The following is a 13,557-nucleotide window of genomic DNA, read 5'->3' as shown; positions in this document are numbered from 1 at the left end:
AATTTCCTATAGCATTATTTAATATAATTTGGAAAATGAGTCATCTCTCTCCCCTCTAACAGTGCATTCCAGTAGAAGGAATCCCTTATTAGAAGATCAGAATCTGTTCTGAAATATGATTGAAACTTTTTGGGGAAAAAAGAGAAGACTAGAAAAATAGGAATTATCAGAAAATCAAACATTAAATGAACAGGAAAGTGTTAATATTTTCCATCAGTATTTAAGGTGAATTATTGAAGGGATTTTTACAGATTCCAACCTCTGATTAAACACTTAATTTTTATTCCAAATATGTTGATGAATGATTATGTGCTTGGTATTAACACCTGGAGCATATTTCATTATGTGCAGATATTTGAGTTGCTATTGTGATTTCTAGGAAGTACTGATAATTCAGGCAACAATTACCCCTCTGTCAGAGGAGCAGTTGAACAACAATAACTGACATTTCTCATGTCATGAAGCAACATAAACTTAAACCTGGGAGCACAGCTCAGTTTATGCAGGGCACAGGTGACATCATCAAGACACAGACATTTAAACCAATCTTGTGAATTTCACAGGATGAAGAGCAGTGTGAACAGAGGCATTCCAAGTACTCATAACACACAAACTCATGAAACATGCAGACTCCTTCTTCTAGAAAAGGTGCCAATAGTTATCACAAATCCCTGAGAAATGTAAACGGAACTTGCATGCATGAAGAATAGCATCCCGCCGAGAGCTAAAGTTCTGGAATCAGCTGAGATTGATGTAGAATAAAGCAGCCTGACTGATAAATAGACTGGAAAAAAACAAGAGTAGAAGCACATTTCAAAGCAAGCTGATATAACTGAGGCTTGCACAACCCCACAGAGGCAAAGGCCACCATGGCTTCTTTGATGGGAGAATTCCTACTCATCCCAGTATACCTAAACCAATGCTGAGGGGTCATCAGACATTAACTGCACTCATCTCACCACAGCACCTTCATTAATTCCTTTCTTCCATCCTCCTCATCTGCTCCTTTGGTGGAGAGCTGATCCCTGCTCCCTGAGATGCCCTGAAGTCACTCACTGGAGTCACAAATGTCCTGAACTCATCCACTGGAGTCACAGTTCTCTGCTACCCCCTCTCCTAGGAAGAACTACAGGGTTCTGCTAGACACACTCCTTAGCTGCTACCAGGTGGATCCTTGAATTTTTCAGCATATCTTTTTATGACTCAGTATTAATTGTCAGGTCCTATCTGGAAAGGTTTTACAATTTGACATGGCATTGAGGATTACATTAAAAAAATAACCAATAACATGTATATGGAGTGAAGTCACAGAATGGTCAACATAGTAACCTTTAAAATGTTAATATAGGAACAAAAGTTATAAAGCTTCGAAGCCAAAGGAAAATCTAGAAATTATTATATTACTTGAGATGCAGAAAAGGAAGGAATATCAGACAAAGGAGAGGGCAGTGTGGAGGGTAAAGTTAGAAGATCTGAGAGATGTTACAGGTGCTGACCCAGCAGTGTTTCCCAGTGTCTGTAAGTGTGATGTGGGGAAGGCAGACAGGGTCAGCAAGAGGCTCAGATTTGGGGAATTGCATGGGGAAAATAAAATAGAATGAGAAACAGAAAGAACTTTTGGATAGAGAACTTGGAGTTCAATTCAGCTATGCTGAGAGTTAACTAGAATAATACATGCATGCAATCAGACAGACACACAGACACACAATGTGAACAAGTCATTTTCTCCTAGTGTAGAACTAAAAAAAAAAAACCTCTCCTCTAAAAGCTTAGATTTTGAATAGCAATTACCAAACTAACCTGTTAGAGCACACAAAACATCCCAGAGTCCACAATGGGGGGAAAAGGAGGAATGTCAGGGATCTAATCTGCAACATTGTATGTGTCCATTGCTGCATCTTGCACACTAGAAGTTAATACGGCAATATGTGTTTTTCAGATCCACGTGTAGCATTACTGACACTTTCTTGAAAAAGTCTTTGCATCCTGGACACAAAGTTTTCTACCTAGGAAGAAAGAAATGGTTTTGAATTTTATTAAGGAGACAATTTTTCTCTTAATGACTACAGTTGGTACTTTGGGGAATATTGCTGTTTCTGTGAATTATATGTGCAGCTGGTGGGGAGGCCCTGAGAAGAAAAACATACACCTTATTCTCATCCACTTGGCCTTGGCAAACATCATAATCCTTCTTGCAAAAGGATTGCCAAAGACAATAGCAGCTTTTGGTTTGAGAAGCTTCCTAGATGACATTGGATGTAAGATCATTGTTTACTTGGAGAGGGTGGCCCGTGGGGTCTCCATCTGCACCAGCAGTCTCCTCACTGTGGTCCAGGCCATCATCATCAGTCCCAGAGCATCTGGGTGGAGGAGGCTCAGACCACAGTCTGCATGGCACATCCTTCCATTCTTTTCATTCTTTTGGATACTCAGTGCTTTAATAAGTATGAACCTAATCCAATCCATCACAAGTACAAGCCTGAATATATCACAGTTTAAGAATGGTGACAGCTATTGTTACTTAATGCTAGAAAGTCAGAAAATAAAGTGGATTGTTCTCCCTCTCATGGTCCTGAGAGATGCTGTGTTTCAGGGAGCCATGGGAGGCGCCAGTGGCTACATGGTACTTCTTCTCCACAAGCACCACCAGCATGTCCTCCACCTCCAGAACTCCAAGCTTCTCTACAGAACTCCCCCTGAGCTGAGAGCTGCTCAGAGTGTCCTCCTTCTGATGCTCTGTTTTGTTTTCTTCTATTGGGCTGACTGTGCTTTTTCTCTATTTTTAAGTCTCTCTTTAGTGAACAATTCCTTGACGGTAAATATTCACAAACTTATAACCCTTGGTTATGCAACTGTTAGCCCCATTGTGTTGATTCACAGGGACAGACTTCTGGCTGAGTGCTGGCATGCTCATTGGGAGCATTCAAGAAACTATTTCTCCCATTTTTCTGTGCAATGAATGTGGATCAACTTTCAATTCTACAATATTGTGCATAAGTCAAAATATCTCAAATTAGCATAGGCTTGTCTTTATTTTCAGACTATCTTCCTAGAGCCTCAAGTCTTAAGCAGAGAGAAGGGGTGACCCTAGCAAAATAGAAACTTCATTCTCTTTATTGCCACACTTTGAAGGGACTTTATTCTTTAAACTTTCTCATATTTGTATTCATTCCTTATGTATGAATAGTCCTGTATTATGTTTGTATATCTTGTGTGTGCCTCTAGATGCTGGAAGAGTCCATAAAATGCCCTGTTACTGACTGGAATAAGACTTATGGTTCTGAACCAAAGTATGTTTGCTAGGAATTGAACCTGGATCGTCAGCAAAACCAGGTAGTACTCTTAAGTGAACCATCTCTCAAGCACTGAGAAAATGGTTTTAATTGGGATTTGTAAAATTGATTTATTACTACCATGACTGGAAGCATAAAGATGCATTTTGTAAAATTTATCAAAATTCAAGTGATTTAATTCTGTTAGTCCAAGAAATTCAATATCTGGTACCTGACACTCTTTTTTTTTTTCTAAATTTTAGTACCACAAGGCTATTTTGGGAATGTTCAAAATGTCTGTCTATAAGATTCCACCCACATAAAAGACTTTACAGAATTGTGAGAGGCTGACATGTACTGTGCAGTCAGTCACTAGACGACCAATGCTCAGTCACTGCACTTAAATGCCCTGAAACTTCTCACTGGTCTTATATTCGTGAACATTCTCTGCAGGAATAAACACTGTACATAAAGGATAAACTGATTAATGAATACCCAGTTAAGTTTCATTCTTTATCTGTCTATAGCTTCTATGCTGAGTAATAAAATGTGAATTTGCCTTTTTCAAAATACGTAAAGAAATGTACATGGAAGGTGACTGACCCTCCATGTTGAAAAGCTCAGTTTTCTGTGCAGGCTTTGTAAGAGCTTTGATGAAGATGTGATGCTGAAGAGTGTTTCAAGTTTTCAATTAAGGGTTCACCTTTAAAAAAGAAAGAAAGAAAAAAGAAAAGAAAAGAGACGGAGGCTTGTTTGCAGCTGCCCTTAGTTAATGCCAGGTTCTCTGCACAACACTATCCAACTGTTTGTCACCAGAGCTGCAGAGGGTCTGATTCTACACTAATTTAAATGAAGGATGTCAGATGTGACGCTTAAAAATTAAGGCATAAACCTACCTCTAATGTGCAATATTCCTTTACACTGTGTATTTATGTCACTGTGATTAGTTTAATAAAGAAGCTGACTGGCCAGTAGCTAAACAGGTAGAGGTTAGGAGGAACTGGCAAATCAAAAGAGAGTTCAAAGAAGAAGGGAAAGATTCTCGGGAGTCTCAAGGAGATTCAGAGGAAGCAGAAGATGAACTTGCCTACTGAGTATAGGTACTGAGCCAGGTGGTAGCATGTAGACAAGAAATATGAGTTAATTCAAAAATATGAGAGTTAGCTAGTAAGAACCCTGAGATATTGGTGAAGCATTTATAATTAATAATAAGTCTCTGTGTGGTTATTTGGGGAGCAGCTGACAAGATAGAGCTGATTGGCTGTCTAGACAGACAACTCTGCCTACAGCTAACAATTGTACAGTTTTATTTTCAGTTATCATATCCACAACTAATTTTCAGATGTGTCACATCCAATTAAAACAGCTATAACAGTCTGGGTTTGGGGTACACTGTAGTTCTACTCTACCATGATGAGTACATTTTTTTCTTGATTACACTCTATATACAAAACTCTATGTATTACACTCTATATACAAAAGTGAGTGATTTGTATCATATTGTACTATAGTTTATTAATTAACTTGGTTTTCTAACATAAAGATTTGTTTTTATTTATCTGTATGTTTTGTTGTCTGTGTGAGTGTGTGTGCCACATTTTAACAGGTACCCAGAAAAGGACACTGGGTCCTTAGGAGCAAGAGCTACAGGCCGTCATGAGTCCTAGATGTGAGTGCTGGGTAAGGAACCAGGGTCCTCTGCAAGAGTAGCAGGTCTCCTAACCATCCCTGCAGCTCCTTCTCACATTTCTCATATAATGTGACTTGTTTGTAGGGAACACCACTACTTCTCTGAGTCTCACCCTCTTCTGTTACATAGAGGACCAGACTAAAGAACACTTTCTCAGTCAGTCTGTGTTATTTGACTCAAAGGGAAGCTATGTATGAACATGGAGGAGGAGTGAAGAAAGATGTGTTACATCTGAATGATGAAAAGATTGTTCAACATTACGAATAGAGAGGGTTCATGAGAGATGCCCCATGGTAAAAGCATCTGCCAACAAACTAGACAACCTGATCTTTCTCTCATGAAGAAGACTGACTCCCACATGTTGTCCTCTGACCTCCACATGCATGCTGTGACACATGCATAAACACAAAAAATTAACCGTAAAATAATTAAAAATGTTTTGCTTGGTGGTATTTCTTTTTTAATTTATTTTATTTTTCTTAAAATAAAACTGTCTTTTTTATTTTACATATCAATCCCAATTCCCACTCCCTCCCCTCCTGCCAGTCCCTCCACAAACCCCACACTCCACCTCACCCATTCCCTCCTCAGAGAGGGTAAGGCACATTGCTTTGGAGAAGATCCAAGGCCCTCCCTACTATATCTAGGCTGAGCAAGGTATCCATCCAAAGAGAATAGCTTCCCCAAAAGCCAATCTAGGCACTATGGATAAATCCTGGTGCCATTGCCCAGTGGCCCCACAGTCTGCCCCAGCCATACAATTGCCACCCATATTCAAGGGGTCTAGATTGGATATATGCTGGTTCCTTCCCTGTCCTACTGGAGTTGGTGAGCTTCCATAGCTCAGGTAAACTGTTTCAGTGGGTGTCCCCATCACATTCTTGACCTCTTTGTTCATATTCTCACTCCTCCCACTCTTCAACTGGACTTTGTTAGCTCAACCCAGTGCTCCACTGAAGGTCTCTGCCTCTGTTTCCATCAGTTGCTGGATGAAGGTTTTATGGTGACATTTAAGATATCAGTCTGACTATATACGGCAAGGCCAATTTGGGAACCTTCTCCTCTATTGCTTAGGGCCTTAGCTGGAGTCATCCATGTGGATTCCTGAGATTTTTTTCTAGTATCAGGTTTCTTGATAGCCCCATAATGGTGTCATCAATTAAAATATCTCCTTCTTTGCTCTCATTTTTGTCCTACCTTCATCTGGGCTATCCTGTTCCCTTAAGTTCTCCTCGCCCCTGCTCTTCTCCTCTCCTCTTCCCCTTACACGCTCCCATCTCCTCCAACTTCCATGTGTCCACTTTTTGTCAGGTAATCTTGTCTATTTCCCCTTTCCAGGTGAATCTATGTATGTTTTTATTAGGATTCACTTTGTTACTTAGTTTCTCTAAGATCATGAACTATAGGCTCCTTATCCTTTGCTTTATAGCTAGTATCCATTTATAAGTGAACACATACCATGTTCATCTTTCTGGGTCTGGGTTACCTCACTCAGGATATTTTTTTTCTAGATCTACTCATTTGCATGCAAATTTCAAGATGTCATTTTATTTTACTGCTGAGTAGTACTCCATTGTGGAAATGTGCCACATTTTCTTTATCCATTCTTTGGTTGAGGGGCATCTCGGTTGTTTCCATGTTCTGTCTATTACAAATAATGCTGCTATGAACATAGTTGAATAAATGCCCTTGGGGTATGATTGAGCATCTTTTGGGTATATGCCCAAGAGTGGTATTGCTGGATCTTGTGGTAGGGTGATTCCCAATTTTCTGAGAAAGCGCCATACTGATTTCCAGAGTGGTTGTACAAGTTTGCATTCCCTCCAGGAATGAAGGAGTGTTTCCCTTATTCCACATCCTCTCCAGCATAAGCTATCATTGGTGTTTTTGATCTTAGCCATTCTGACAGGTGTAAGTCATGTTGATTTGCATTTCCCTGATGGCTAAGAATGTTGAACATTTCCTTAAGTATCTTTCAACCGTTTGAAATTCTTCTGATGAGAATTCTCTGTTTAGATCTGCACCCCATTTTTAAAATTGGGTTATTTGGCATTTTGATGTCTAATTTCTTGAGTTTTTTTTAATAGATTTTAGAGATCAGTCCTTTGTCTGATAGTGTATTGGTGAAGATTCTTACCCATCCAGTAGGTTGCCTTTTTGTCTTGTTGACTGTGTCTTTTGCTTTACAGAAGCTTCTCAGTTTCAGATAGGACCTGGAATTGCTTACACTGCAGACTTGGGCCAGCACTCACCTTTGGGCTCACACAGCAAGGAGACCTTGAAACCCTTTAGTTGACTTGAGTGTAGTGCTAGGGTGGTTTGTGACAATTTCTTACTGTTTATCTCTAGGTAGCTTCTAAGTCACAGTCATCCTGCTGCAGTCTCCCTGGTGCTGGTAATACAAGTTTGCACTCACTTTATTTTTTGTTTATTTTTTTCCTTCGGTTGAGGTTTTTATTTTTTATTTTTTTTATTTTGACGTGGTCTCACTACGTCACCATGGCTGGGATAGAACTGACCATATGGACCAGCCTGGATTCAAACTCACAGTGATCTGCCTGTCTCAGCTTCCCAGTACTGGGATTAAAGACATTCAGCACCATATCTGGCTGAGGGAAGTCATGTTTAAGAGCTTCCAATTTCTGACTCTATAGTTATTCATTTGGGAATTTGTTAATGACCTCTAATGCTCTTCTCATCGAAAATTTTCACATAATTCATTAATTGTTAGAGACTCAGCATTGGATACTGCTTCCATCACTATGTTGCTGGCATCTGGTGTCCCCACATACAGTGGAAGAAGCAGGAGTTGAAAGGCAGAACCTAAAGCTAGGTGCTACCGGCTACCAATTCTAGGTGCAGGCCAGGATTCACAAAGGTCAAGTGTGCAGAAACCTGCAGGGCAGAAAACTCTAAAGCAATCCTGTAATAATAACTAGGAAGTAGAAGAGCCAGGGATCAGTTTGAATTTCTAACTATGTTTGGGGACTAAACAGCATAGCTTCCTTTATCATATGAATATGTCTATATGGGAGATGTAATGATGGAGTTCCTGGATGTGAAACAGTAAACTTCTGCTCCATCTAGAAATCAGAAAATCAACTTGATCTGACAGAGATCACAGTGACCTGGTTATTAACAGTATTGAGGGAAAGGATATGGGTAAGGCCATCGACTCCAGAAATTTTCTGAATCCCTTGACAATACACAACAGCAAATCATTCTACTTCAAAGACAACCCAGGAGATTCAAATGTAGCCCAGGAAATATTAAAGCCATGGAACAAAGACAGAGGTCACCATGTTTACTAAAGGGAGAGACAGAAGGGAAAACTAAACCAAATTAGTGTGACAACGGGACTGCTCTGCAAGGAAAACATGCTTCCTGCCTAGTGTGACATATGAGTTTCATCCCAGAACCATGGTGGAAAGAAACAATTCCTAGGAATTGTCCTCCAACTTACACACACACACCATAGAGTTTTTGTGTGCCCAAACATACACATATATACAGACATAAAACAAATCAATGTTTTTAAAGATATAAAATTGTATCTTTAGGCAGAGTAGAAGCTGCAACACCCATAGACTCTGAGATGTAAAAGAGCTTGAATCAGCAAATTCTCCAAGTGTCTGTACATAGGACATAGATAGGATGCACTGATTTAGCCCCTGCCATTTGGAATTGCATGATGGTAATATGATAGAATGAGATAATGGAAATGAAATAAGAAATAACTCCACAAGTTAGGAAAAAAATAGGTTATTTTCAACCATCCTGAGCTTGACCATGGGCAGAATAAACAAGGATTCAAACAACTTGATTTTCCACTATGGGGCTCAAGCAGTGTAGCTAGAAAATTTTGATATTTGTTCTGTGTTGTTGAATATTCCTTTACACTGTGTGAAGATGTGCCACTGTGATTGGCTCAGTAAAGTGCTAAATGGCCAATAGCTAGGCAGGAAGAGTACAGGTGGGACTTCTGGAGACAGAGACAACTCAGAGAGGAAGAAAGGCAGAGTCACCTGCTGGTGGCAGAGGAAGCAGGAGATGCAGGAGGAGAGAGAAAAGCCACGAGCTACATAACAGCATGTAAATTAATAGAAATGGGTTAATTTAAGTTGTAAGAGCTAGGTAGAAAGCAGCCTAAGCTGAGGCCAAACTTTCATAATTAATAAGAAGTCTCTGTGTCATTATTGGACATGTGTCTGGTTGGACAGAGAAAGACTCAGGGACAGAAATGTAGCAATTTGAATGTGGTGATTTGCATAAGAATGACCCTCACAGGCTCCTATATTTGAAAGTTTAGTCATCATGGTGGGGACATATATGAGCAGGATTAGGAGCTGTGACCTTGGTGGTAGAATTATGTCAGCAGGGGAAGCTTGGTGGTTTCAAAAGCCCACTCCTGGCCCAATCTTTATCTCTTTCTCTTTCTCCCTCCCCACGCCACACCTCCTCTCTACCTGCAGACTAGGACATAACTCTCCACTGCTGCTCCAGTGCCATGAGTTCCACCATGCTCCCACCTTGCCCCCAAATGATGACAACGGACACCCCTCTAAAACTGTAAACATATCCCCAGATAAATGCTTCCTTTGACGACTGCGTTGCTCGTGGTGTCTCTTCACAGCAAAATAACAGGGACTAAGACAAGTAGATGTCATATATCTATTAGATAGTATAAGCAAAGTGGAGCTTACAACAGCATTCGTGGCAATACAGAATGATCTATAAACATTACCACAGATGAAGGCCCAGAGCTATTGGAAGGATGGGGGACTGCAACCTTACAAGCATGACTGTCCTTTACACAGAAGAAAGGAGCTCTGAGAAGAAAGAGATTTGCAGATATATATTATTGTTACTGATGCTTTCTTTAAAAGGGTATTTTCAAGATCCAGGTTTATCAGTCTGTGACCTACAAAATGGATTTGAATTTTGACAAGGGAATTATCTTCTGACTGCGCTTGGTATTATGAGGAACAACTGGGTTCTTGTGAAGGAGTTGAAAAGAAATCTACCTTCTTCGCATCCATCTGAATTTTATCAACATTATAACGCTTCTTTTAAAAGCATTTCTTTAGATAACAGCGGTTGGTTTGAGAAGCTTTCTGGATGATACAAGCTAAAGGGTATTGTTTACATGAACGGGGTGTCCCAGGGCTACTCTGTTTTATGGGAAGTTCAAACCATCACAGTGAGCTCCAGAGCCTCCAGGTCTGAAGAGACTCGGGCTGAGATCTGCACAGCAGGGGCTTCTCTCGCTGCTTTTCTTTTGGATGCACAATTCGGTCACCAACATGAATCTCCTCCATCCATCAGAAAATCAGCGTGAACACAGCACAGCTGAGGAGGATGGCTCAGCACTGCTGATTTCTACAGGAAGGACAGAAGGTGAAAGGGACTTTCCTCACTCTCAGTCTTCTACATCCCACAATGTTTCAGAGAGGCGTGGGAGAAAACAGTGGTTGCATGGTGTCTCATCTCCTTCAGCACCACTGGTATGTCCTCTACCTTCAGAACTTTAAGTTTCCCCAAAAATGTAATCCTGAGTTGAAAGCTGCCCGGTGTCCTCCTCCTAAAGTTGTGTTTTCTTTACTTTAATGGACAGAATGTGGGTTTCCCGAACTTGTAAGTTTCTCTTTAGAGAACAATTCATTGATAGTAAACATTCATGACTTTCTGACCCTTGGTTATACTATATCAGCCCTCTTGTGCTCATTCACAAAGCTGGACTTGAGGCTGAATTTCGCCATGTCAACAGGAGACACAGATATTGAAAAAAAGTCTCTTTCTTTCACTTTGCTAACAAATGAGTTTGAAAGAATTCTGAGTTTTATGTGAAACAAAACCTCGTCACAGTAGCTTAAGCAGATGTTTGTTTTTTTAGACAATAATTACAGTAACCTGAAGCTCGGAGCAGATCTCTGTTCACAGTGTGCTGTGGAACGATGGTCTTTTATCCTGCCACTTGTTTTATTTTTAATAAAATGCTGATTGGCCAGAAGCCAAGCAGAAAGTAGAGGCGGGGAAATGGGAATGCTGGGAAGAGGGAAGCACAGTCTGCTGTGGTGACGCAGCCACAGAAGAAGCAACATGTATCTGCCTCGCCGAATAAGGTACTGAGCCACATGGCTGACATAGACAAGAATAATAGGCTAATATAAGTTATAAGAGTTAATAAGAAGTTGGAGCTACTAGGCCAATCAGTTTATAACCAAGGTAGACCTCTATGTGATTTCTTTGGGATTTAACAACTGTGGGAACCTGACAGGACAGAAACATCATACAACAATAGTCAGAGTGCCAGACGATGGTGGCACACGCCTTTGATCCCAGCACTCGGGAGGCAGAGGCAGGCAGATCTCTGTGAGTTCGAGACCAGCCTGGTCTACAGAGCTAGTTCCAGGACAGTCTCCAAAGCCACAGAGAAACCCTGTCTCGAAAAACAAAACAAAACAAACACAAAAAAACAAAAAAAAAACAACCAACAGTCAGAGTGAAACACCACCAAACTGGAAAACCTGGCAGACATCAAAGAAATTCTTGATACATGCAACCTATCACGGTTAAATTAAGATCAAACAAATGAACAATGTAAACAGATCTCTAAATCCAGTTAAATCGGAGCAGACAGAAGCAGTAATTAAAATACTCTCAACAGAAACCAAAACAGAAAATGTATTTTACACTCCCTGTGCCTCACCATCGGGGATGAGCCACAGAAAATGTGGAAGTTTAAACTCAAAATCCCCATGCAAGAGCTGGTCCTCTTTGACAGAAAGAGCATGATGTTGTCACGTGAGATGTGATCAAGCAATCTCTGTAGATATAAAAATGCGAGATGTTTGGATTTGGATGTTAGTAATTATAGGGATAGTATGATTTAGCTTGATTTCCAATAATTTAAGATAGAATCAATAATGTTTACTGTAGACTTCAATGCTTAGTTTGACAGATTTATTTTTAACTTGAAATCCTCGGTAACTGTTGATGGTAATTCATTGGATGAATATGGTTTGGAGGATTAGATTGCATACAACAAGTAGAGTATAAGATATGTTAAAATATTATTTGCATATTAAACAAATCCTGTGGTTTCATATAGTTTAAGGGTCTCTTACTAATCTATGTGTTGGAAGTGTGGTGCCCATCTGGCAGTACTGATGATGTAGAACCTTATTTGGAATGGAGTCTGTTCATCGGTGACTCTTCCAAAGTGGAGATGTCAAGGATTAAGTCATCCTTATGGAAGTGTGTTATATAACAAGACCTCTTCTGTATGTATACCTTTCCTGTTCTTTTTCTTCACACATTGTGAAGCATCCAGGAGTCCCTCACCAGCACAATAGTGCTATGCCATTTGTACCTTCCAGTTAATAGAATTGTGATCCAAATAGACCTTTACACAAAGTACTTAAACATAACAACACAAAATAGATAACTAAATCATCCAAATAGATGTTTCAATTGGCAGAAACATTTCCCTGGATGGATGCTGGACAGATCCCTACCTGCCTCCCTCTCCACTGCACCCATCATGTGACTTGGGATCTCGTGTTCACTTGTCAAAAACACTGAAGGAGACCCCATTGCCAGGAACGTAGGGCTACAAACAAGAGGGAAGAGCTAATGATCATCCACATTTGTGTCCCCTCAATGTGCTCCCATGGTTATCATGACAGGGAAATACCCCACCATTGCCTGTTTATCATAGGCTCTGTCAGGGACAAAGAGCATGAGACAAACAGGGAAAGAGGTGTCAGGATGTCACTGGCATGGCAGAAGATCAGATATTCTAAAAAGGGACGTATGTTCCCAACTTTTTACAAAAATTTCAAAGATAACTAAAATTTGCCCGTGAGCCTGTCCCACCCTTGTGGGGGTGGAGAAGGCTGGAGCCCTGGCACTGTCAAAAAAGGAACTTGGGCTGGAGAAATGGCTCAGTCATCAAAGGCTAGGCTCACAATCAAAAATATAATGTTCTGTTCCCAGAGGAGGAATTTGCACCCCTGCAAGAAAGTTCTGATAGTAATGAGGGCACATGGACATTTTCTAAATTTTCTATTTTGTTATAAAATTGTAACTTTGCTGCAGACAAGAGGGAGAGAAAGGAAGTCTTTTTCCCTGCTTTAGCCAAAAATAAACAAAGCAATTTGCTTTGTCAGTTTGGCTCCTAATTTCTCAAAGAACCAGTGGCCTTGTGGATTTTTTCGTAGTGTTGATTTTCATGTGTGTTTACATCTTTGGGACTGGACGGGCACTCGTGTGTGAGGAGGTGCACACGCACATTTGTGCTCCTCTGCATGCAGGAGACTGAGGTTGGTGTCAGGAATCATCCTCCATTGTCCTCTTTACTGCCTCAGGAGCTGTCAGTCAATCACAGAGCAAAACAAATGGCCAATCTCACTACCCAGTTCCTCTAGAGATAGCCTGTCCCTGGCTCCTGAGTCTGGAATTACAGGCAAGCTGCCCCCACCCCTGCCCCAGGTGTTAACTGAGGGGACACTCAGACTTGGAAGCAAAGCATTCTAAGCACTGAGCACTCTCTCCAGCCAGGGTTTATTACTCTTCAGTGCTACCCTGTTACAA

General features: G+C 40.6%; 1 protein-coding gene across 1 annotated transcript; it reads left to right on the top strand.

The window, feature by feature from the left end:
- Nucleotides 1–1,926: 1,926 nt before the first annotated feature.
- Nucleotides 1,927–2,959, top strand: LOC121434085 (vomeronasal type-1 receptor 4-like). The gene has a single exon (XM_041632891.1). It carries the CDS (start codon nt 2,021–2,023, stop codon nt 2,957–2,959), a length of 939 nt encoding a protein of 312 aa, XP_041488825.1. The 5' UTR covers nt 1,927–2,020.
- The last annotated feature ends 10,598 nt before the right edge of the window (nt 2,960–13,557 follow it).

Source organism: Microtus oregoni, unplaced genomic scaffold (assembly GCF_018167655.1).
Source record: "Microtus oregoni isolate MIOR12 unplaced genomic scaffold, Mior012 000042F_ref0000377, whole genome shotgun sequence".
Taxonomy (NCBI): domain Eukaryota; kingdom Metazoa; phylum Chordata; class Mammalia; order Rodentia; family Cricetidae; genus Microtus; species Microtus oregoni.
The sequence above is the reverse complement of the archived record's forward strand: the minus strand, read 5'-3'. Positions and strand labels throughout refer to the sequence as shown.